Genomic DNA, 26,925 nt, shown 5'->3' on the forward strand with positions numbered 1-26,925 from the left:
CTAATCAAGCAAACAGTCAAATTTAGATATCATATTTTATGTGGAGTCTGGATTGGACTGAATCTCCTGAAACTAAAGATAGATCAACATGGCTTTATGACTTAGGACTGTTCTGCTTTGCTCTTGAAGTTGTGTTAAATTTCTGCATATAATTATTGAAAAATGAGTGTTTCTGTTATTTTAATAAAAAGAGAAAAATCTACATAAAAGGAACGTTTGCCTAGCTGGGCATGGTGGTTCACGCCTTTAATTCCAGCACTCAGGGAGACAGAGGCAGGCAGATCTCTGTGAGTAACTTGGGATAGCTATAAATTAATGGATCTACAGGTGAACATAGGAACTGAATTAATTTGATTGCAATATGGCTGAGAATGAGAATTATTTTTAGGCTTTTTTCAAATTGCCCCATATATGTATATGTATATATATATGTATGTATATACACATTTTAATTACTTTATAGTTCAAGAACTTCTTAGTCAAACATCACATGTGTATTCCTGCTTCAGTAAGAATACTATACTATTCCTCCTTCTAGAACACAAAATTTGCCTTTTATAATATTTAATATCCTGAACATCTGGCCATTCGTGGCCCGGGAAGAAAACCTTGAAAGGACTATTGCAAAACATTTTCATGGTTTTTATAATTATTGTCTTCTTGTTTTTACCTAGACATTTTCCTTGCTTTTCAGGAAATTAAAATGTATTTCTTAGCAGATCCTAACAACCACACTAATTCACTCTGTGTTTTTATGTTCAGAAACACTAAAGTTTTCAAAATTATTACTGTTTGAGGTAGAACACTTCTCTGAACTATCAGTGATGACAATGGTTCAACAAACTGTTCAGAGGTCAAATAAATGGTACAGAAGGTCACACTGACTTTCACATTTCTAGGAAAGAGTATTTTTCCACATTTTACCCGTAGTAAATTGCTGTGGAAAGAATGATAGATGCCAAAAGAGAAAAAAAATATGTGCTTGAGCACAGACTATATCCAGGAACTGTGCAAAGATCTCCCATGGGGAAAGCATTGCCAATCTTAGTGGTAGGTCACATTTTGAAAGAAGATATTAAAAATATTTGAATTTTTTAAGAATCAAAAAATGTATTTATTTCTTGTATCCTATAATGTCTGCTTTTACTCTAATACTGTTTAGTTCGCCTACATTAACTACTCTACATATTTCTTACAAGAGAAATATATTTTTAAAGAGTAACATGAAGAAAGCTTTGCTGATGCTGTAGACCGAGCATTTTGTGCCCTACAAGGTTCATTTGAATAAAAAATCCTCAGTACATAAACATCAGTACAAGAACAATATTAGGCACTATAACCAAGAAACTTGGAGCACAATATGACAAACCACATCCAGTGTCCCTTTTCCATGATCAGGAAGTGGAAAGAGTCTTGATTTGTTGTGACGTTTTTTTATTAAATGGACTGTTCCGTAAAAATAAAGTAACTTTTGCTTCAGATTAGAAAAGTAATAATATATGCTTCAGTAATATGGACAAAAGAAATAAAAGCAGAGAAGAAAAACCAAGGATTTTAAGCTTTTTTGTTTTATTTTGAATTTTCCTAAGAGACTCAAGAAACCAAATCAATTCAAAAATCATGTCTTTGTAATGACATTTTATTAGGGGAGGTTGTGGGTTGAAATTGATAGTTATGGTTAATCTAATGTCTAGGTACCAAAATGTCCATCTGAATGATGCTCAAATAGCATCATTCTTCTGGAGGAAGAGCTACCCTTACTTATAATATGAATATGCTTTATAATACCCTTCTAAGATTTAACCACGTCTAATGTCACATTCCTGTCATCCTGTCTTCAACACCACTCTGTTGTCTTTAAATTGTATTGACCAGACAAATGGAGAAACAGAACAAAATGGTTCTGGGCAAACTTGCCCTGAAATAACTCTTAAAACAGCATGGAGCTAGGAACTTTGGCACCTAATTACAAAAATCTTTAAATTAAAGAAGGAAACAAAAAGGGAGGAATAAAGGAGGGGTGGGGAAGAACCAGAGACAGGGGGCAAATGAAAGAAGGATCAAATATTTGTACAGTTTTTATAAAGACCATAGAGAACTTGTATCTGACCCTTTAACTCTCAAAACCTTAAATATGCTCACAGGCTCAGAAGGTCAGAATCCATCTTTCCACAGATGTTTCTGTGATATCCAAACAACACGGCCAGCCAGGGGTTCCTTTCTGCTACAGGTTCCATTCCTGGGCAATCTGCCTCAGGACCCTCCAGTTATATCACACCCTGTCCTTAGCCAGCTCCAACCAGGTCTTGAGTTCTGAAGAGTGTGCCAACTAACAGTTGGGTCTGTTTCTTGTGCATGAGATTGGGGCGTTGCTTACAGACCAATGAAGCCCTTAGACAAATCACAATTTCAGGTTAAATGGAGAGAATGCATAAGCGTGGAGGTCACTCGGATACATAGAGGCAGGTATGTGCCACTCTTCATCCACAGATGCACAAACTGAGAGAGGAAAGTGGTGCAGAGCTTATCATAACAGAGGTTTTCACAGGGGAGACATTTGGCAGGGGAAGGAATGTGGACAGAGCCCTAAGGCACAGTGATGTTGGGGACAGCCAGACGTACAGTTGGAATGGAGCATGAGGTAGGTAGGGAGAAGGAGGCACATCACCACCCAGAACCAGCATGGGACTGTGGACAGTGTGGCTTGGACAGCCTACCACTAGAGAGCCCTGGCAAGCCACGGTCTGACACTGGGTGACCTCACTGGTAGAATTAAGTGGTGTTTTCCCCATAGAGCTGAAGGAGCATATAGAAAAGTCTAGAGCGGCGGCTGGATCTCAGCCTTCCCAATGCTGCGACCCTTTAATACAGTTCCTCAGGTTGTGGTGTCCAACAACCACAAAATTGTTTTCATCGCCACTTTATAACAAGTTTTGCTACTAATGTGAATTGTGATCTGGATTTTCTGATGGTCTTAGGTGACCCCTGTAGAAGGGTCACTCGATCCCCCAAAGGGGTCACCAACCCACAGGTCTAGAAGAAACAATGAATCTGTACAGCAGACACTGAGAGCTTCTTCCTCATCTAACTGTAGTTTCCTATTTTACTCTACCAAGTGGTAGAAAAAGGATTTAAATGGTTCTTTTAGTTCTTAAAAGCGCATGTGTGAGAGAGAAGACACTTTCTGTCTCTGTAAATGGGAATACTACTTGCCTGTCACCTGCCTTAGAGGCACACTTTAATTCCACGTGGCCTCCACCACGTCCTTGTCTAGTTTTATTGCTATTTCGGGTGCCTTTGTAAAGAGCAGGTGTGAAAGGAAACCAACCTCACCTGCTGAGAGGCTGGGTGGTATTACTGGTTCTTGCAAGAAAAGGTAATCAAAGTAAAAAGAAAAGGCCCAGTTGATACCACATTTGTTAACTCTGGCCAGATGCTCATTAGCAACACACTAGAAGCCAAAAATGAAAGATTAGACGGCAGCTTGGATCCAAAAATAAAGGCCAGGCTCTGTGTAAAACACTGACAGATGCAAGCCAGAACGAGGAGGAACGCTTCATCTGCGTCATTTGCAGGAGTTGTGGCCTTGAGCTGTGCTCCAGTCACTGCAATAGAAGGGTGCAAATCTGCCGTGGCCACCATAGGGCTTTTTGGTTGTGACATGACACAGTCAGATCCTATGGATGCTTGTTAAGTATACAGGTAACGGGCTGCAACAAGTTGGTAGATACAAATGATCAAAACCACAGAATGGGGCTTCTGGGAAATTCTAATGTTTAACACTCATGAAGCTAAGAGGGGGAGTTAATGGTGGCACTGAGGTAGAGGCTGTTAACTCTTTATTGTATTTCAGTATCCTCCCAAAAATCCTATGGTGATATTGTATTAACATTTTATTTGTTTGTTTGTTTGTTTATTGCTACCAGCCATTATCCCCCTAGCAAGGACTCAGGACTCCAGCCCAGGCCTGCCTGACTACACTGCTTCCTTAGCAAATGTATCTCCAATCCCTACCCTTGAGTTGATAGAACTGACAAATTCAAGAAGTGAACTCCTCAGCCTTACCTCAGACACTTGTTTAGACATTCCCAAACCCATCCCTGGAGCCTTTTCCTCAGACCGTGTTGCTAGGCCTAGGATTTCTGGGTTCTTTACTTTGTTTACTCTTGAACGACAGTATTTCTCTTAATGAATGACCACAGTTCCTTCCACACCATCTTGTGAGTAAGAGAATCATACTAAATAGCAAACCACCTTAGCTTTCCTGGAGACAATACAGTAGAGCATAAAATCGGAGACCGCTGACTCTCCAGCAAGGACTGTGGCGTCTAGCTCTTCCTCCAGTGATAGTGGGTACATCTTCCCACAGTGTCACCACTCCTCCTCCCGGAGTCCTTGAGGCAAGGGGTAGGGTTATCATAGGGCTCTTCTCCAGGAAAGGAGATGGCTGGTGTACCCAGGGGTGGTGGGAAACATCTCAGCCACTTAGGGACTAGAACAACTGGTAAATTATCAATGGGCATTATTCATCGTTCTTCAATAAATCAAAGTAAATATGCTTGGTGGGAAATTGCCCCAGTACTTTGAAGACTAACAGTAGTCAAAAGGCAATTCAGTTCAACGTAACCAGCGTTGACCAACCATCTGCTAATGCCCCACTTTGATTCTAGGGCTTTGGGGAATAGTCAGTGTGTAAAAGAAGGGAGGTAGACCCCTTGAAGAGAGTAAGATGAAGGTAATAGTACCTAACTTCCAAAAAAGGAAACACTATTATTCTTTAGTTATGGTGTATATATGTGGCTTTATTAGGTTGTCATCACTACAATAACGTATCTGACACTCACTACTTACTTAGCTTGAAGTTTTGAAGGTACAATACAGCCTGACTTCTGAAAAGTGGCATGGAAGAGTTGTGTTGATTTTCGCTTTTGTTTTTCTGATTCTTTTTGGAATAGAACTACTCCTAAGGCTAGGGTCATCCCATCATGGCTGGAATCACTGTCAGCAGTTAATGGAGAATGGCCTTCTCTTCCTCTGAGATGTACATACAGTTCTGGCTTTCAGAGTTTATTTCATCTTCAATACTCTCAGTAACTAATTAATGAAACTTAAAATCAGAGAACTTTTTGGAATCCAATTTTGAATGACATCGTCTTGGAGGATGAATGCTAGGCTGTAATTCTCATCTAGAAATGGACTGTCATTCTTCAATAAGCGACTACCCCCAGCTCTGTCAGGTCTGAGGGCAGCAAATAATAATGTAGGCAAAAACAGTTTCTAAAGTAACAGTGTCTTGATTAGAAATTTATAATTTTATGATGTTGCAATTTGGTAGAAACTATACTTTGATTTTGATGGTGTTAGTGATGAAATCTAGGGCCTTGTGCATGCTACCCTAATATGCTACCACTGAGCTAAACCCCAAACCTTCATACTTTGCATGTGATTTTTTGTTTGACCTTTTCCTGGAATAAAATGTCCTGTCATGACACTGGGCAGTGGCAGATGGGGAAACCCCTGCTCAGCTAACCCGCCTTCGAGGAAACAGCTGATCCTGTACATTAGACTGCTGGCTAAGCTAGGATATTTGGTAAATGAGATATGTGAAATGCATTAGGCTTATGGTATTTCCAACACATAGTAGCTTTACCAGGCCATAACCCCTTTGTAAGTCAAGAAATGTCCCTGTAAAAAAGTGTTCAAGAACAGATGATTTGTAAGATCAGCAAGAAACTCAGGCTCAGGGAAATCTTCAGGACTCAGTAGAGATGGGTCTATTCCCATTGATGACATGAACAATTAAAACAAACAAATAAAAGAATTGCTTGCACAGCACAAGCTACCTGGCAAATCCACTAAGCAAAAACTGACCTGATTTTGCTTAAAGATATAGAAGAATAGCTAATTTGTGAAATTCATTACTGAATCTGCGGCTTGTCCCATTTTAGCTCTTTGCCCAAAGCACTTTATAATGAATGAGAAAATTAAGGGACTCAGGTATAGTGTTCCTACAAAACAGTGCCATCTTTGGTGACTTGACAGGCTCAGCAGTAACCCCACCCCCCTCTGGCAACACTGACTTTGACCAGTATATACTGTTTTTAAATCATCTGAGACTTGCCCCGTAACACACACACACACACACACACACACACACACACACACACACACACGACATTCCTCATATTCTTCCTTTTCTGAGCCCACATCCAGAAGTTCTTTGACTCCTTCAAAGTTCTCACCATACCACAAATTAAGTAGTCAACAGGGTGCTGTCGCTCACACCTGCTCTGTCATTTGCTGCAATGGAAAGTGACTCTGATAATCCAACTTGTGCTGAATGTTCTCATCTATATACCTCACATGCGGAGCTAGTTCCACTAACATTCTCAAATGTTTGTTTGTTCTCTAGACACATCATCTCTGCCATGTTCAAAGGGACTCTTATAACTACGTAGTCTGTGAAAAGGTTTTGATGCCAAGCAATTTTTTTCACTTAATACCAAGCTGCATTTCACAGCATCTCACTTATTTGATTCCCATTGAAAACCAAACACTGCCATTTCTGCAGGCCATTACATTTTTCAAAGACCATCTTTTCTGTGTACCAGTCATGGCTAGTTTTATTTTGGTGCCTTAGGATAGGCCTTTTTCCATTAGCATTCTTCCTTTGGAATATTCCTTGGGGAGAAAAGTCTATGCTTTTTTTTTAATTAAAATACTCAATTCTGCCTTTTGTTGTTTTGTTTTTAATGTACAAGTTCGTTTTCCTCTTATTTTTGCTGTAAGAAAAATGGCAATAAACATATGGTACAAAGCAGTAACCATTTTATTTCAATGTTAAGAATACACCAGGCAGTGAGGTGGGGGTGCTCACCATATTCTTTCACAAAAGCACCCTCCTGCCTCTCAGTTTGGGGCATGCCAACCAAGAAAGAATATTGACCTTTGTTGTCAGTGTTTACTGAAAATCCAAATGTTTTTCAGAAAACAAGAAATTCCTTATGTGTTTAAATGTCAGTAACTCATTCAAAATTTATTAGAAGGCCAAGTTAGTTAACTCCATCCAAGTGAAGTGGAAAAGTCCTGCAAGCTGAGGTCAGCTGTGGGCTGTCCATCGCAACCTCTGCAGATAGAGAGCACACTCAGAAAACCATTAAGACACTCTCAAAGCCGAGCATGTTTGTGAAAGCTTGGAGTATCTTCCTAGCATGTTGGCTAATGTGAGATTTCTCAGCTGTAAACATGGATAATAAAATTGCCTTTTGAGTCTGTCAAATGATTCAAGAAAAAAAAAGTTCTTATGATACTATATAGCGTCTAGAAGGTGTGTCCCAGCCGTAGCTGTGACTGATACAGTGAAGGGCAGAACATTAAGTTTCCAACAGCATTCCTTTCATGCCCTGTAACTATTAGCCCAGGTCTCCCCCTCTGCACTCATGTTTCACCCCGTGGCTGGATGGTCTATATACAGCTCATTAGCATACTCACATCCTCTGCCTACTTGTTTTCCCAAGCTCTGATCTGTATCTGAAATGCCTACCTCGTCCCTCTCTGCTCCCTTTAGACTCAACCAAGGCGTCACCTTCTCTAAGAAGTGCTTTCCCCTCAGGCCTAGATAGAGCGCCCACTGTCACAGTGCCTGTGTCTGCCTCAGTTAGAGCATTTATCAAGATAAACTGCTAACTGTGAGCTAAAGACGGGAACTGTAACGTTCACCTCGCTATCCTAAGCATGTGAGTGTTAAGTCTTTATCTGATATACTTAACGCTCAAAAAAAAAAAAAAAGTGGAGAAAGAAGAGACTTGCTGGCAGGTGCTTGCCCAGAAAGAAGAGATGAGCATGGCAGGTGCTTGCCCAGCGTCTTGCCTTACACATGCTGCTGGTTGTACCTCCTTCCTTTGCCTTCCTTGTCCTCGCCCTGGCTCCTCCTTTGCCTTCACCCAAAGCCAACAGAGATTTTGCAGAGCATATCATACACTGAAAGTAGATTAAATGTCACCACCCGGGTCTTGTAAACAGAGCCTGGCAGAGTGTCTTGAAAGAGAACGGAAAATACAAAACAAAGTCTTGTTGGAGGCAAAGACAAGAAACGTGAGCAAAGGTCAGGCTCACTTAGACTGCATACACTTTCTTGAGCTCACTTTCAGAACAGACCTTTTAACTGCAGAAGAGGAAAAAGAGCTGTGTAGCCAAGGTGAGCTCCATAGCACTGATTTCGCGTGCATCTGTTCTTACAGCAGAAGCAAAGTTTCCCATAGAGCAGGGCTGCCTGCCACAAGCATCCATGGGGGCTTGAAGAAACACTCTTCCCCCAAAGGGACCAGGCTCTCTCTGGACTATTTAGGAAGTTGGGGGAAGGAGCTACACAACAGGCTGCGTGGGGCTTCTGCTAGCCACATTTGTGAACTGCCTGTTCTGATATAAAAGTCCCCTCTTATTAGGTAAATATGAAAAAAAAAATGGCTACAATTAATGCACAAATGTTTACTCTCTTCCAGGAACATGGGTGACATTCGGAGGTCAAATTTCAGATGAGGTAAGCCACTTTTAGCTTCTACAGTTCTGATGAGGAAAATGTACAATAGGGATATTCCTTAACTTTTTATTTTTTGGAGTGTGTGTGTATGTGTGTGTGTGTATGTCTGTTTGTGCTGCCCAGTCATTAGATAAGGCTAGCCTAGAAGCAGATCTTGGCTGAGGTGACTCCAGCCAGGCCTAGTTTGAGGGGGGTTGGCAGCAAAAGGTCTTTCAACAGTCACTCCCAGTAGCTAAGGAAGGAGGTCCTCCCTCCCTTAGGAGGACCTGGGTGCACATCAAGAGACCTGGCATCAGGTAGGGATGTATGAGGGTAGCACAGAGGCCCATTCACAGGAGTACAGCAAAGCCACAGACAATCAGGCACAAAGTAAGCAGAAAGTTAGGAGGGAGCTAAGTTCACAGCCAAGGTCTCCAGCCTGCGTGCAACCTACCTGGTGCAGTGTGTGGAAGGAAAAGACAACGATGGCCAGCTTGTGAGCAGACCTATTTCTCCCCGCCTCTCTGCTCTCCCCTTCACACTGCCTCTGCTCTCTGATATTGGAAGCCCATGTTTGGACATGTAGGGTTCTTCTGGAGAGCCGCTGTGGAAAGGTTCCTGCAGACCTGTCTGCAAAGAGGAACGAGGAGGACTAGCCAAACCCAGTCATACTCACAACTGAACAGTGCAACCCCGCCTGTTCTCTCCAGTTAAAACCATAAGCCGATAACAATGAGCTCACCTCCCTGGTCGTTCTGCCTTCTCTCAGACTTCCAGGTGGTCATGACGCAAAGCAGGTTCAAATGACCACACCACAACGTGCTGGGTGAGGTAATTAGCAGTGCCGCTTCAGGACGGTGTGACATCCCTAACCCTGAAGATTTCAGCCTCTTGTTGGAGAGGTACTTAGCACTGATATTAACAAACTTAGTACCTTGGCTGTATGCCTTTCAAATAAAAACCAAGACACATATTACACATATGAGTGATCATTTCTTGAAAACAACGCGAGCACATTTACCATCCAACAGCACGGAATTTGGGGATTTATTTCTTATTTTCTCATCTGTAGTGTAGTTGGGGTAGCTTTAATAGCAGATAACACTAAGCCACGCCCACATTAGCCTAGCCAAAAAGATGGCTTTCGTTTTGACTTTTAAACTGTAAGTATAGGAAGAGAACATTTCTCTCTGCTCTATACAGCGCTCTGCATTAACTTCCTCTTTGGGTAACAAGAATGAAACAGTTAAGACTCAAAAAGAACAGGGCAAAAGTGCTGTTTCTAGAAATTCTGTGAAGAGGGGAAAGGTATTCCAAGAATTCTCTGCAGCATCTCATTAGTGAGACTCTCTCATTGTGAGAGACCTTTCTCTCACAAGACCTTTCCCAGACATGTGGTTCATAGGCCATTAATGCTCTTGTTGAGGAAGTGAGGTCAATCCCTGATGCCTCCAGGCTCCATGAGGGAGAAGGGGATCCCTTCATAGAATCTCTTTCAATTTTCAGGATAAAACAAAGAAACAAACAACAACAACAACAGAAACCCTGAAAATCTGTAAAGGCCAAATGATTTGCCCAAGTTTATTTATAAACAGGAAGAGGACATGCAAGGACTGGGTTCATGTTCCATTACTATGACAGAAGACCTCAAGCAATTAACTTTTAGGAAACAAAGGTTTATTTTCCCATTCTTTTGGTGCTATTGAGTTTGATCCTGTAGTAAGCCAGTTCGTCATAGCTGAGTGTGAAATAGAGGACAAGGGCACCATGAAGTGAAGAGAGGCAGGATCGTAGTAAAGTAAGATCCCACTACTAGGACCTGTCTCTTAAGAACTCTGCCACCTCCAAATAATGCTACAGGGTAGGGACCAGACACAGGGGCCTTTGTAAGACATTTCAGATCAAAAACTATATCAAGGCCCTAAAACTAGTATTCAGACTCAATTTAATGTTTTCCCATTATTCCACATGAGTCTTCAGATCCTGTGGTTGGAAAGTCACTCCATTTCAAATCTTCTCTGTAGATGAGATGTAATTGTTACATTTCCCAAAAATAACACACCAATATGCTGTATGATGCACGATATAATTTTTACTGCAAGTATGGTAATCTCTAACACTTAGGCAATCAGAATAAGGAAAACTATATTTGCTTTACTTTTCAGCTCTGCTTCAAGATGATGTTTTAATATTATCAAATTAAAAGCAGTAACTGCTTCCATTTCTGTGGGCAATGCTAAAGGATACACACACTAGCCTATCTGTGGTCTTGAGAGGCTAATTTCTAAAACTGCAGAAACAGTCGATCTTAGAAACGCTGCTGAAAGCAACTTTAGTCCACCGTCAAAGAACAAAATGGAAAATCAATTGTAATGATTTGAGAAATAGGAAGGATTTCAAACCTCTAATAAGTTAATCAGCAAAGTGGAAAAAGACGCCTCCTCTGCTCTATACTATGCTGCTACTGCTGTCCCTCAGGCTGATTGCTGCAGACATCCCTCTACTCTCCTGCCACCCTTCTCACACTGAGCAGCTCAGAGGATGGAACAGGAGCTCTGGTCTGTGCAGCCTAGGCAGAGAGGAGCTGGTCCTTCGGAGTTGGGGGGGGAGGACCCTACTCCCTCCCGCTGTGCTGACTCAGCAGCAGCTCCTGAGAGACTACTTACTGTTCCGTTGAACTGCGGGTGGCAGGAGCTTTACAACAGTCCTGATTGTCTGGCCTGTGATTCATCAGCACAGTTGGCGAGGCCTTGAGGAAAGTCACAAGCTTTTAGGTCAGGAGTCATCCAACTGCCAGAAACTATTGGCTTGCAGAAAGGAGTTGAGAGATAGAGTCAGTGTTGGTATAAATGGTCCTCTTTGTCAGCAAGATTAGATGTCACAGAGGGTGTTATCGGACACGGTCTTCCCAGCAGGGTGGGAAACACAGATCTGAGCCCCTCAGTGCGCTGTGGGCAACCAAACACGAGCCCTGAGAAGTGGTATTACAATGTACTCTGTATCCGAGGCGAGAAGGGTCACCTGCTCCACGCCTTCGTCTTCTTTCTTTCTCTTGTCACTCACAGCAGCTGAGAAAAACAGGAGTGGTTAATGGGATCTCAGAGGGAAAGGTATTGGAAGGGTTTAGCATGGCCTAGGAAGCTGCCTGGGTTTCTGACTGACCGTTGCGTCCTCTTGCAGGTTGCTGAACGGCTGATGACTATTGCCTATGAAAGCGGAGTTAATCTCTTCGACACTGCCGAGGTCTATGCTGCTGGGAAGTAAGTCAGAACCGGTTTCTGTCCCTCACATGGCATCCATGGAACCAAGAGGGTGTGCCCAGACATGGCAGTGTTGGTGAGGAGGGGCTGCTCCTCTTGGGCACATGTTGGCAGGCGCGCTCTTTCTCAGCCATCCCCATCACTAGATTTGGGAGTATTGAGTCCTAGGACCCTACCCAAACCATTCCTGTAAGAAAAATGGGCTGAAGGGTAGGAAATGCAAGAAAAATGGGTGCTGGAGAAATGACAGTTGGGGACAGACAAGTTTTAGGTGATTATTTGATATCCTTTCCTTGTGGTGCTCTTCATGAAAGCTGTGGTTCCTAAATGATACCAAGAAATCAACAACTTTTGCAAGAGGGCACTTGAAAGCCTACTCACTCTGAAGACAGCAGGCCGAGGAGAGACCCTGCTAGTGTTGACGAGTGATTTCTAGAGATTTCCCTCGGACCAAAGTGTTGTTTTTGGCACTCTAAATATGGCCTGTTAAGTCAGGACACATAGCTGATGCTCTGTCAGGCCAGATCACCAAGCAGAAGCACAGAACTTGACTAGTGTATTTTAGAATAGGCATTGAGCCCTGCTCTCCTGGAATAATCATGGGTGTGCAACTTCAATCAGCAAAGGAAGAAAACATCGCTGCTGGCCTCTCAGGGGACAGTGGAATATGGCCACAGCAGGCTGGCTGCCCCTCTCCCTTAGGAAAGTTACAGTAGCTTGCCCAGTGGGCTCCAATGATCTAGGAACACTTTTCTTACTTGATTTCCCCTTTTTCACGAGCCTGTCTTCTGTGTAAAGACCATCAGAGGACTTGGGCATCCACATCCCTGTTGTTTATAAGGAAGCCAAGAAAAGAAAGTAGGCATTGTAAGGCCAGGCTACTTTTTACACACCCTCTTCTCAGGAGTTTCCTCTGCTGAGTCTTGCTCAGCACCAAACAGGCTAAAGGCAGAAAAGGGGGACACAGTAAATCTGCTAGAGACCTGTTTGTAACTTCTACTATGAGGGATAGCCATTTGAATCATTGTTGATTTATGGCCACTGTGGAATTGGGATAGGGTCCCACTCTCTAAAGGTACATGAAACAGCAGGCAAACAAGAAGTAAAAGAGACTCTGATGCCATCCAATGTCCATCTGGAGCATGCTCCACAGGTAGCCTGCACCATCATTTCTTTGGGGTCTGTGCCCTCTGATAACAACTCTTGTTTACATCAGATAATAGCAATGGCATCATCTCTGGCTCGGTGATGAGCAAAGCGCGACCTGCATGAACCTCCCCATTCCAATCTCAGGGAGACCCACTGCTTCTCCCACTCAGCATCTTACCGGGAAGGATGTAGAACATTTTAGCCTCCTCAATCCTAATAAATCTGCCCGGGGAATCGGCAGGGGAAAGAACCACAGGATGTCTTCAGCACACCTTCCCACAGCCCTACTTCAGGGACAGGAAAGCTCTTTTGCAGTGTCTCCTCATATCTTAGTCCTAAGACAAACCCTTCTCAGTGCTAGGACATTCTCATACGGACCACTATAACTGCAACCCTGGACTTGAGGACAACTGAATGCACAATGCAGATTATTTCTTTGCTTCCAAGATCACCTGGGAACCAATATTTCCTGTTAAAGCCGTCTGCAGTCTCTTGTCATCTGGGCACAACTGAATTGTTCCACCACAATAGAGGGGGAACCTGGACTCTCATTACACACCACCAAGTGGGATATTTTTGTGTGGGAACAAGCTGCCAGATGACTCCTCTGTTTCTTCTGTCAGGACCACAGGCAGTCTCCTGCCAGCGCCAGCATTTGGCAGGTGCTTCTGGAATGGCTGGGAGCAGGATTCTGCGGGCACAAGCAGAAACAGTGGAGACTGTGCAACCAGCTGAGAGCACTTCTATTTTGGGGATCTGTAGGCACTGAGAGTTCAAAAACGGGTTGGCTCTGGGGTTGGCTTGACTCTTGCTTTTCCGAGACACCGCATTGTAAGATATTGTGTGTTTCCCCCTTCAGGGCTGAGGTGATTCTGGGGAGCATCATCAAGAAGAAAGGCTGGAGGTACCACATTTACCATAACTGCTTGTTTGCCTTTTAAAGACTTACTAATATGCACCAGAAAAGCAAAAAATAAAATCACATGGTACTGGAACAAAAGGCTGTCCAAAACATAATCAACATTTGGTAAAGAAATAATCTTCAATGGTTTGGAAATAAATGCCAGGGAGTCTGTTACTTGAACTTCGAATTTTACATGGCCATTGACTACAGGGAATCACAATCACGGTGGGGTTGAGCAGAGATAAAGAGACTGTTTATGAGATTATTTGTGCATAAAAGAAGGTGGCATTTTCATAGCTTTGGCTGCATTTCTAATTAGTGAAGAAAGAGCGTTACAGGAATCTCTGTAGACACACAGATTTATGTTCACCACTCATTTTATTAACAACTCTCTGTACAAAGATGAAACAAAACAAACAAACAAAAAAAAAAGCCCTTAGGAAAATTGCCTAAAGTTTTCTCACCTGGATACAATTGCCAACATCTATCCTGGGTGCCAGGCCCTCTGGTTTCTGTGTATTCAGAGAAGTATCCCTGAGAGCATCAAGAAAGTCAGAGTGTGCTCATCCCTCCCTTCCACCAACTCTATACCCATAGCAAGAGGTAATGAGGGTTGCATGGCTTTTGGGCTGTCGTGCAACACAGCACAGCAAGACCAACAGCAAGGAGAAGACTGCCCCTTGCCTGAGAAAGAAGAAGCAAGCATTAACCCACCCTCCTAAACTGCAAGACCCGTCATACATGTCTTGTGGGAAATAGATTAGTATGAATATTTCACAAGCCATCTTTCATGAAGCCTTGCAAATAACACCTCGAGTTATTACTGTGCTATGAAAACATTATACTGTTTTCATTTGCCTCCAGGAGGAGACTGGTGAGAAGAGAAACCATGCCATCCTGGCATAGAGCTTATAAAAGCTATTCAACTAGCTGGCTTGGCTTCTTGTCCTTGAGTTGTCATTTGCCACACACATTGTCCAGACAGAGTAATTTCACTTCCCTGAGCCTTGATTGCCCAGACTGTAAAATGGCTGCTGAAGTGCCAGGCTGACAAAGTGAGGGGAAAGCGAAGCCTGCTGTCTTCCTGGGTTACACTCACGCTATCTTTCTCCACCCTGAGCAGTTGCTCCAGGAGTCTCCATGCCAGTCAATTTGCCAGGCTTCCACCTAATCTTGCCACTTGAGCATAAGTGCTAGTGTGCACACCCACGTGGGCAGACAGTGTCGTAGGAGGGTCTAACTTAAGTGTCTGGATAGAAGGTGAAGCTTTAGCATAATATTTGCTCGGAATAATCAAAAGGGCTTATGCTCATTTTCTATAATATTCCAAACATTTTTTGGGGAAGATACAAAGTGCTTGCTAAAGGAGACTTGGATCCCCTGTGCAGACTGTTGGTCATCACAGACAGCGGAAGTTTGATGTATTAATATGAAAAGTACGTAGGCCTTTTGGAGTATGTCATCCCTAGGACCTTATATTCACAGACCTTCCATTTCTGTAACTCAAATTGCTTTTCAGGGAATTAGCATACTGGTATGGGCTTACTGACGTTTTCCACAGATCTTTCGTTTTGCCACCAAGCTGTCAGAATTGTGCCCATCATTTCCCACTGGTCATCATTGATCACACACGGCTTGTATGCCCTAGAGCTGTGACATCTAGACTGCCGCTGACAGAATTTTACATGCATTGTATTTCAAACAATCCCCAAAAATTGTAAGATCTCAGAAGATTTCGTTCGACACTGAAGTGCACTGAGCTCTGACTGCCTCACACGTTTAAATTGTAGTCCTGTAGTCCTCAAAGGATGGTTCTTGATCAGGAAGAGCAGAGCATTTGAGGCCCTTCAGCGAGGCCGTTGAGAAGGTAACAGGTTTGCTAACACGGCTTCCATGTTTCATTCCTTTACGGTAAAGTGACAGGACCTCTGGCAAGAGATTTAAACATTTCCTGGCTACGAGGCTTTAGCTCATCATTCATAATCCCATACAGCCCGTCACTTCCGACTGCCGCTGAGTGTGATGATTGCGTAAGAGAGTAACGCAGAGCCACTTGGGCCCATCGTCCTTGGCAGAGAGGAGGCCTCCTCCCAGGAAAGGTTCACAGGCAATCAACGTTATGCCAGATTCTAAATAAGTGTTAATTAGTGGCTGCTCTTTTAAGCTAGTAAAGCAACTCATGCTGTAAGTCACCTACATTCTCAGGCACCATTTCTGACCTCCAAGGTCACCTCCCACTCAGTACACATGGCAACACGGTTTACAGACAGGCCGGGCAGCCCTCCTCCTGGGAAAATTATTTCCCCTTATTCCCTTCTGGTGTCTGACTTCAAGTCACTACTCCCCAGCTTCTGTTGCTCTTTCCTTTTGGTACCTCGGATTCAGAGCTCCACCTCCATCTTTTTTTTTTTTTTTTTAATGTGAGGTACTATCACAAATCCTTCGGGTGCTATAATAATAACATGATTCTGTTTGTCAACAACCCACAAATTACTCACTATTTCTCTGTGTCTCTTTGATATACAGGAGGTCCAGCTTGGTCATCACAACCAAACTCTACTGGGGTGGAAAGTAAGTTAAATCCCTTTTATTTTTTATTTTCTATGAGATTAAAAAAAAAATGACTGACAATTCCTGCTTTTTTTCTTTTTCTTTTTTTTTAAGCAACCATTTTACATTTAACTCATATTAAAATTGATTGGTCTATAGTAATTATCTTAGACCTTATCTTATGTTAAAATTACATTTTAACAGAGATTTCCCAAAGAAATTCAGTGCATAGCAGATGGCCACTTGTTACTAAATGACTTGTGTAGATTTTTTCAGTGTCATACTCAGAACCATTTCCAAAACAGAGTTCAAAAAAATCAGGAAAGGAAAATAAAGCATCACAAAAGAAAAAGCTCCTCAAATCTGCCAAAAACTCAAAGATTTCTACGTAAGGCAAAGATAAAAATATCTTGTCTGCCTCCGTGTCCAAGCTTCTGATCATTTCTACCGAGGGTTCTGAGTTTGCTCATCAAAAAGACCATCTCATTGGGGAGTAACAGAAGCTCACCCCATGTCACTCACCAGCAGGACAAGCGAAAGAGCGCCGTGCTGAGCTGGCTTCCCGTGAACCAGCCTGCTAGTGTTTGAACTGGTGCTTACATTATTCAGCAAAACCCAGGGAGCGTGTAAGAAAGCAGCAAGCTGGTCCTTACAGAGCAATGGCCGGCCCTGCACTTCTCGTAGAAACCACAGAGATGCTGGGATTTTAACAACAGTAACAAACCAGAAGCATGCAAAACCTTGTTTCCTACCCTGTAATAGGTAGGGAGAACCGCCAGGGGGCTTGTGTTATGTTTGTTTGGTTTAGTTTGCTGTGTTTCCCTGTTGTTATTGTTGTTGTCATCAGTTTGTCTTTTAAACTAGGAAACCCACGCTAGTTCTTTAGGACGATTCTAAGCACAAGGCATGTGGGTACACACGCACACGCTCACACTGCTATGGCCCTTGAGCCTGTTAGTGATATGAAGAGTTAAAGATGGGCTTTAGACTTGTTCCTATTGTCCTCTTAGATAATATAGCACCTACCCATAAGAGATACAGCTGTCCACTTTCTGTAATTTGACTCGTGGTGTCCTCAATTCCTATGCTTTCAATGGTACCTGAAACCTTGCCTTGAGGGTAAAAATAATTCAGAAATGAAACCAGCCGCATGTTTTTAGAAGAAGCTGTCCAAAGTATTGATGTTTCATCCGTACTTAACAACTCAGCCCCTACATCCTTTCTATTTGCCCAGACTTTTGGGTTTTTCTGGAATGACAGAAGTTCTGTCATCAAAGGTTTGTCTTGTCCCTTTGGGTGCTGGCTTATGGAAGGTTTGTTGCATCTTTCTTTGTTCAATCGTTGTTAAATTATTTTCAATGTCAAAAGATGCTTTCAAATTTGCTTCTTCGTTCAAATGTTTAATATCAGTAGCATGGCCACCATGGAGTAAACCTATAAACTATGCCAAGACTATTTTTCTTCTCTACGTCAGTTCGGGACAAAGCTAGAAGGCTGAGCTGTGGATTGTGTTCTCTAGTGAAAGTGGCTGATTGGAAGCTTGGCCTAGAGCTGAGTGATATCAATACCCTGGCTACACCTCTTAGGGTCTCCATACATGGGGTGCTGTCCACCAGGTTTCTCTCTTCTGCAGCCAATGGTGCAGAATTTGCTGAGAACATGATAAAAACTTAGCAGTGCAGACTAAGAAAGATTGATGGTTATTCTGCATCTTGAAAAAAGTTTTAGAAAATAAAACAGCCTTCCCCACTCAAAGTCACCTGCCTCTGTTCTGTTGCAGAGCTGAAACAGAAAGAGGATTGTCAAGAAAGCATATCATTGAAGGTGAGTGCTAACGTTTCCACTTTATTTTTGTTTGTGGGCTCCCTGTTTCAAGGAAGGTATCCGCAAAATAGGTCCAAAACACCTAAGTCCTCTGCATATATATTACAAATGAATTCTTTGGTGTTCCTGTGGGTGTCCCTGACTCCTTTGCCTTTTTAGGGGACCCATTTCATTTTACTGGGTTGCCTTGTCCAGCCTTAGTGTGATGGTGTGTGCCTGGTCTTCTTGTGGCTTGCTATGCCATGTTTGGCTAATGTCCCTGAGGAGCCTGTTCTTTTTTTTTTTTTTGAAGGGAGGTGGAAGTGGGTAAGGGAAAGAGGGCAAAAACTAAGGGGAGGAGTAGAGGGAACTGTTGTCAGGATGTGATATATGAGAGAAGATTTTAAAAATACACATTGGAAAGGAAAAAAAATATTTATGAAAAAAAATCAATCATGTTTCTTCCTGGGTGGAGCTCAGAGAGCATAGAGATACAAGAAGACATTAAGACCCAAAGGCAAAGGTGAATTGTCTGGCGTTCTGCCGTTGCTGCTATAGTGAAGACCAGGGATGACTGAAGAGTCTTACTGAGATGTGACATGTGTCACCACAAAAGGGCACCCACTTAAAACGTGCAGTTCCTTGGTTCTGAGTATAATTACAGATCACCGTAACTTTGTGCTCATTGGGAGCTGCCAAGGTTAGAGAGATGGCTTGGCGGTCAGGAGTGCTTCCTCCCTTCTTACAGAGGAACAGAGTGTGATTTCTAGCACCCACTCCGAGCAGCTCATGACCACCTGTGACTCCAGCTCCAGGAGATCCAGCATCCCCTTCTGGCCTCTTCAGGCACCTGCACACATGCCATACATTCTCACACGTATAAATAAAAATTTAGAAAAACAAATAAATCTTTAAAAAGAAAACAAGTCTCTTACCATTCCTTTCCACAGTCCCAACAAACTACTTTTGCCTCTAAATATTTGACACTTCAGCACATGTTATATAAATGAGATTGCATGACTGATGGTATTTTGAGGCTGGCTTCTTTCACTAGGCACAGTGTTCATCCACACTAAGCATGTGTTCGTACTTCACTTCTCTCTCTCTCTCTCTCTCTTTCTCTTTTAATTCTTTATTAATTACACTTTATTCACTTTATATCCCCCCTGTGGTTCCCTCCCTCCTCCTGTCCCAATCCCTCCCTTCCTCCTTCCTCCACCCTCTGCATGCATGCCCCTCCCTAAGTCCACTGATAGGGGAGGTCTTCTTTTTCTTCCTTCTGATCCTAGTCAATTAGGTCTCATCAGGAGTGGCTGCAGTGTCTTCTTCTGTGGCCTGGTAATGCTGCTTCCACCTCAGAGGGACGTAATTAAAGAGCAGGCCAATCTGTTCATGTCAGAGACAGTCCCTGTTCCTATCACAATGGAACCCACTTGGATACTGAACTGCCATGGGTTACATCTATGCAGGGGTCTTAGGTTATCTCCATGCATAGTCCTTGGATGGAATATCAATCTCAGGAAAGACCCCTGTGCTCAGATTTTTTGGTTCTGTTGCTCTTCTTGTGGAGTTCCTGTCCTCTCCAGATCTTACTGTTTCCCACTTCTTTCCTAAGATTCCCTGAACTCTGCCCAAAGGTTGCCCATAAGTCTCAGTATCTGCATTGATAGTCTGCAGGGCAGAGCCCTTCAGAGGTCCTCTGTGTCAGGCTCCTGACTTGTTCCCTCTCTTCTCCTTCTTCTGACGTCCATCCTCTTTGCCTTTCTGGATAGGAATTGAGCATTTTAGCAAGAGTCCTCCCTCTTGATTAGTTTCTTTAGGTGTACAGATTTTAGTAGGTTTATCCTATATTATATGTTTATATGAGTGAGTATATACCATGTGCATCTTTCTGCTTCTGGGATAGCTCACTCAGGATATCTTTTCCAGATCCCACCATTTACCTGCAAATTTCATGGCTAAGATCAAAAACTCAAGAGACAACACATGCTAGAGAGGTTGTGGAGAAAAGGGAACCCTCTTCCACTGCTGGTAGGAATGTAAACTTGTACAACCACTCTGGAAAGCAATCTGGTGCTTTCTCTGGCAACTAGGAATAGTGCTTCCTCAAGATCCAGCTATACCACTCCTAGGCATATACCCAAAAGAGTCTCAAGTACACAAGAAGGACATTTGCTCAACCATGTTTGTAACAGCCTTATTTGTAATAGCCAAAAGCTGGAAACAGCCCAGATGCCCCTCAGTGGAGGAATGGATGCACAAATTGTGGTATATCTACACAATGGAATAGTTCTTTTTTTTTTTGTAACAAATAATATTCCATGATGTGGACAGGCTATACTTTTGCTATCCTTATATTGGTTAATGTACATTTGGATTGTTCACTCTTTGGGGCTATTATGAATAATTACCTAAACATTCCTGCTTTTATTTGGGCACGTTAACACTATTACACTTTTTTAATTTTTATTTTTTCCAATTTATTCATTTTATATCCCAATTGCAGCCCCCTCCCTCATCTCCTCCTGGTCCCTCCCTCCCCCTTCTTCCCTGAATACCCTTCCTATAGCCCACTGAAAGGGAGAGTCCTCCTCCTGGGCCATGTGCCCATAGCTATCAAGTCTCATCAGGACTGCCTGGATCCTCTTGCTCTGTGGCCTGGCATGGCCCCATAACCAGGGAGAAGTAATCAAGAGCAGGCAACTGAGTTTATGACAGAGATAACCCCTGCTCCCCTTGCTCAGGAACCCACTATTATACTTCTAAAATTGGGGGGGGGGGAGAAAGGGAGAGAGGAAGAGGGAGAGAGTGAGAGAGAGAGAGGGAGAGAGAGAAAGGTTTTCTGACCCTGGATAAATTAACTAACAGTGCCATTCTTCTCCCCCATGGTTCTCAGAATTTTATGTAGATTAAAAATAAACAGGAAATAAAATTCTGCAAGAGTCATACTAGTTTACTTCATTGAGAGGACTGAGTTTTGATTAATTTTTATTTATTTATTGCCTGCCTGTATATAAATATTTTTACACTTGCACATTTTGCTACAACGAGGGAAATCTTACATTTTCTTTTCTTTTTTAATTTTTTTTATTTTTTATTATTAGTTACATTTTATTAACTCTGTGTCCCAGCTGTATCCCGCTCCCTCATTCCCTTCCAAATCCTCCCTCCCTCCCTCATCTCCTCCCTGCCCCTTTCCAAGTCCACTGATTGGGGAGGACCTCCTCCTTTCATCTGACCCTATTTTATTAGGTATCTTCAGGACTGGCTGCAAACTCCTCTGTGGCCTAGCAGGACTGCTCCTCCCTTGGGGGGTAGGGAGGTCAAAGAGCCTGCCATTGAGTTCCTGTCAGAAATAGTCCCTGTTCCCCTTACTATGGGAAACCAATTGGTTACTGAGCTACCTCGGGCTTCATCTGAGCAGAGGTTCTAGGTTATATCCATCCATGGTCCTTGGTGGAATGTCAGTCTCAGAAAAGGCCCCTGTGCCCAGATATATTTGGTCCTTGTGGGCCTCCTATCCTTTCCACATCATACCAACTCCCCCTTCTTTCATATGATTCCCTACACTCTGCCAAAGGTTTGAGTGTAGTATCTGAGTCTTAGTATCTGCTTTGATACACTGCTAGGTAGAGTTTTCAGGGGCCCTCTGCAGTAGGCTCCTGTCCTGTTACTTGTTTTCTCCTACGTCCAATGCACCTCCCATTTGTCTTTCTAAGTGAGGATTGATCCTCTTACCCTGGGTCCTCTTTCTTGTGTATCTTCTTTAGGTGTATAGATTTCATTATGTTTATCATATCTTATAGGGTATGATATGATAAGATGATTTATCTTATCTTATAGGGTAGACTATATGAGTGAGTATATACCATGTGTGTCCTTCTCCTTCTGGGATACCTCACTCAGAATGATCTTTTCTAGATCCCACCATTTGCCTGCAAATTTTATTATTTCCTCGTTTTTGATTGCTAAGTAGTATTCCATTGTGTAAATATACCACAATTTCTGTATCTATTCCTCCGTTGAGGGACATCTGGGTTGTTTCCAGGTTCTGGGTATTACTTCATGAACAATTTATAGAAAATCTAAGACTTTTGGCCAGACCTGATAGTGTATGCCTGTAGTCCCAATGCTCAATGAACTGAAGCAGCAAGATCACAAAGTCAAAGCTTGCTTGATCAACAGTATGAGTGAGGGCCAGCTTGGGAAACTTGCTGAGACCTTGCCTCAAAATATAAAATACAAGAATGGTTGGGCATGTAGATCAGAGTTAGGGTGCTTGCCTGGCAGGTTCAAGACCTGGGTTCATTCCTAGTAAAACAAATGCGTGATCCAAGATTTTTATACCTTTATATTTATGATTTATACCTTTATATTATGATTAAGGCAGAGTCTCTCTCCTTCTTTGGAAATAATTTCATTCATGAAATCCCAACATTGTCAAAACTTAAAAAATAAATAAATAAATAAATAAATAAAGCCACCATCCCCTATTCCACCACCAACACTCCCCACATTCCGGGGCCCATTTCATTCTCTCCTCCATTTTGACAATCTGATCCATGTCCTTCACATCCTTTCCCTTCCCTGCACTAACTTGCTTATCTGGTTGGCTGGCTGCATACCCACTTAAATGAGTGCTGTGACTTAAATGGCTGTGACTACATGCTCAAGACAGGCACAAAATTCCAGCCAGCCAAAAATTCCAGCATGGGTTACGAAGGGGCCCATGCAGTTCCATCCCTAGCTTGAGGAGCCACTTGAGGTTGATGATTGCTAGGGTAGGGAGAGTTGGTGTTCAAGCACACAGTACCTGAAAGGTTACCCAGGCCCCAGGACATGGTCTTAGACCCAAGCACATACAGATAGCATTAAGTGAATTTGTGGGCTTTAACAGAGAGCTCATGACATTGGGAGGGGAAAGTAGTTGGGGGATAGGGAGAAAATGGGGGAGGGGTTGGAAGGTTGATTTGATTAAAACAAAATATGCACATGTATGAATATGAAAATATAAAATAATAGAATCAAGTTGTAGATAGTAACTTAAACTTTGGATCTTTTCTCAATTAAAATATATTTTACACACAACTCATTGGTATGATAATGAATTACATAAATGATCATCTTTCTGTATATATGGTAGATTCTACAATCAGTTTTAAGTCAAAGAATAAGGTGTATTTTAAAAATTATTTTCTTATAAAAATCCTTGTCAAATAAAGTGATTTAACTTATTTACTCACTTATTAGTAAATCCAAACTTCTTTTTGTAATTTTATGCTTTTTATTTTCCTTTTGTGTTTTTACGCTGTTTTTCTGTGGAGTTGTTTGCTTTGATGTTGTCAAGTTCAGGAGCTCTTTATGAACTGTGCTCTTTACTCTTTTTTGATCCCCTTGATCCCCGGTTGGCTGTTTCAGCATGAGCTTCTCCCTCCACACCAGCTTAATCTAAAAGATAATGTTTAACTTCAGGATGGTTAATTCAGCTGGAGGTTGGAGATGTTTGTTGAGATATGAATATTCATATTACTGTGAAATATGTCAGACTGATAGTAGAAAAAGATAGTTCTGATGTTCAATTAATTAATTTTAATTTTTATTACATTGTATTTTATTAGGTACAGGGAGGGGTCGGATACCAGGGTTCCAGTGTAAAGATCAGAGGACAATTTGCAGGAGTCAATTCTATCCATCTGTGATGGTGGTCCCCGTGAGCAAACTTGGGCCACTGGTCTTGGCAGCAGGAGCCACTGACATCTCACCAGCCCTCAATTACTTAATTTTAATTTTAAAAGGAGATTTTTGAGAGCAGTTCTCTCTCTCCCTTTCTCTATCTTTCCCTCCCTCCCTCCCTCTCTCACACATATACACAGTTTCAGCCCTAGTGTTTATTATTAATGTTCATTGTTTCTAAAGTCTTTACCCGAGGTTTGTATCTCTCGCTTCTTGGTGTTTCTTTATATGAATATGAGCGTTGAGACCAGGCAAACACTTATGTAAGTTCTGACTGTTTATTACATTCGAGCTGAGTGACAAATTACTTAAATCTCTGTGTCATTGACTATAACACAGGTTACAAGTATTCCTGCATTAGAGAGTTACATTATGGGGAGTAAAACTCAATAATTTACATGAAGCATAATGCCCATTACATAAAGAACACTGTCATTCTGTCACAATAATCAGCATTGTCTTATGAGCACAACTGCTTTATGGAGGACATTGTCCTGAGCTGGTGACATACTGAGGAGGCCACAATGAATGGCCACCCCCTACCCTAGCGAAAGTGTCCAATTTTCTCTTCCAAACATAACTACTAAGCTAAGGCTTAATATACAATTTGGATACCAAAGTCAGGCCCAGCCTGTCCAGCCATCACAATGCCTGCCCTAGCACCACCAAGTGTAAGTGTCCTGTACCATGGGACTTGTCAATACCCAACAACCCAGGCAAAACAGCAATGCACATGAAATAAAACAAGCCTTTAATTGGGGCCTGCTTACAGTGTGAAAGGTTCACTCCATTATTATCATGACAGAAATCATGGTGGCATGGAGGCAGACATGAGTTCTGCATCCATATCTGCAGGCAGCAGGAAGAGGGAGACACTGGGCCTGACATGAGATTTTGAAACCTCAAAGCCTACCCCTGCTGGCATACTCCCTCCAGCAAAAGACCACTTCTCAGATAGTGTCACTCCCTGATGGCCAAGCGTTCAAAGCTTTGCGCCTGTGGGGGCCATTCTTATTCAAACCTCCACAGTCTCATTGTCAGAATAAGTACATTCCTCTTAAGATTTTACAGTCAAAAGTTACACCAAATCACACACCATTGCTGTCAGCTCAGCATAGGAAATGAGGTGGCCAAAAAAAAAAAAAAAAAAAATCTCAGCTCGAAACTTTCTAGTGATGCCCAAATGATAAAACCCAACCCTTCCTTTAAAAGAAAGACCATCAATGATTTCTCAGTTAAAGAATACATTTTTCTGAGCAAAGTGAATCGTCACAGTGGTCCTCTCTCACATACCATGATCGTGAACACTTATGCCCACTCATGAAAACCGTGTTTCCCAATGGAATGTGAAGCTACAGGTTAATTGAGCAGACTAGGTGCCTTTAATAGGAGAAGTGGGTGGCTAACACAGGACTACACAAATGAAACTGGAATATAGGGAATCAAGGACATTGTTTAAAGCAACATTTTTCCAAGCCAGATAGGAAAGCAAGAAAGTGAGAGGGAAATGCGATAAAACACACGTTTAACTAGAGCCCTTGCAGACTCTTTATACCAATTCCCCATTCAGACACGGTTAAAGCTGCCACGCTGAAAGGCTGCCGCACTTCAGGTTACGCCCATTGTTGAAAGTTTGCCATCAACTCGTTATTTTAGAAACCTGTCCAAAAATATTAGTTCTAAGCCGGGCATGCTAGTGCAAACCTTTAATCCCAACCCGGGGATGGGGGGCAGAGGAAGGCATCTCCAAGTTCAAGGCTGATCTGATCCAAAAAGCAAGCTCCAGGACGGACAGAGCTCTACAGAGAAGCCCTGTCTCAAAATAGCCAATAAAAGGGCTAGAGAGGATGGCTCAATGGCTAAAGGCTAAAGGCACTGGCTGCTCTTCCTGAGTTCCCGAGTTCAATTCCTAGCACCCACATGGCATCTCTATAACTGTAGACTCTTGTGATCTGGTGTCTTCTTCTGGTATGCAGATACAAATGCAGACAAAATACCCAGCTACATAAACAAATACATCCTTTAAAAAAAAATCTAAACAATACCAGAAAAGTAGACTTGGATCTATTTTCTTGTGGTCATTTGGAAATACAATTGAGATCCTGCAGACTTTTGGGAACTTGCCAGTGAACTTTCAGCTAACACTTCTAGGGTGTGGCACTGCCTTCTGCTCCTTCAGGATCTTCTCGAGATCTTTAGTGCCTTCTGCAAGCGTGCTTACTGAAACTGTCTTCAGCTTGTTAGATTAGCTGCCCTCATACTTCTATATGCGGGCTATATGGAGCTAGGACTAACGCATTTTTGCATGTCTATTTAAATTTAAAACACTATGTGGTTCCCAGCCAGTGCTCAATAAAATATTTGGTAAATACAAGTTTGTTTTAGCAGGTCCCTAAATAGCTCTTAAGGAGACATGTGCTCAGCACCTTTGGAGTGCTTTGATTTAGCCATTTCTACAAGATTAAGGCATCAAAGTTCGAAAAGGTGCTATGTCCTGAGGGAGGGACTACCTGGCACAATTTCCTCTTTGGACAGATTAGGAAACAAGCAGCTCAGAGAGACTGAGACATCGATCACCATATAATGCCACTCGATACCAGTCCTCGGCATCTCTGAAACACGGTGTCACCGTCTATGAAGGGAGAGCGGCCCGCCCAGCAGCCAAGCACTCCATGTGTTGATAAGTGTTCCTCACATCCAGCCCAGCTCCTAATACTTCCTACATTCGCTTTCCCCCTGAAATCCTCACCCTCGTTATAATCACCTGCCTTAGGCCGTAAATCTAGGAGTCATTGTTGATTCGTGTTGCGAGCATAGCCTGTACCCACAACAATGTCCAGTTGTTTCTATATGTAAGACTTGACCTGAATTTGAACACATCCAGCCAGCTTAGTCTGAGCTTGATCTGTTGCAGTCACCTCCTTGCTGTCCCAGCCTCCCACCCTACCCCACTTCAGTCTTGTTTCTATGGGATCTCCTCAGCAGGCAAAGCCATTGGCTCAGTATGA

The 26,925-nt window shown here is 42.6% G+C and overlaps 1 protein-coding gene across 3 annotated transcripts in view; it reads left to right on the forward strand.

Annotated features, from left to right (window-relative positions):
- Positions 1–26,925, forward strand: part of Kcnab1 (potassium voltage-gated channel subfamily A regulatory beta subunit 1) — a 377,926-nt gene that overhangs the window by 287,323 nt on the left and 63,678 nt on the right. For all 3 annotated transcript variants that reach the window (XM_060378390.1, XM_060378391.1, XM_060378392.1), the window contains exons 3-7: positions 8,502–8,539; positions 11,699–11,778; positions 13,787–13,831; positions 16,358–16,402; positions 18,162–18,205. In XM_060378390.1, the coding sequence (XP_060234373.1) occupies positions 8,502–8,539; positions 11,699–11,778; positions 13,787–13,831; positions 16,358–16,402; positions 18,162–18,205 (252 nt within the window). The remainder of the gene's footprint in view (positions 1–8,501; positions 8,540–11,698; positions 11,779–13,786; positions 13,832–16,357; positions 16,403–18,161; positions 18,206–26,925) is intronic.

This window comes from Meriones unguiculatus, chromosome 2 (assembly GCF_030254825.1).
Source record: "Meriones unguiculatus strain TT.TT164.6M chromosome 2, Bangor_MerUng_6.1, whole genome shotgun sequence".
Taxonomy (NCBI): Eukaryota; Metazoa; Chordata; class Mammalia; order Rodentia; family Muridae; genus Meriones; species Meriones unguiculatus.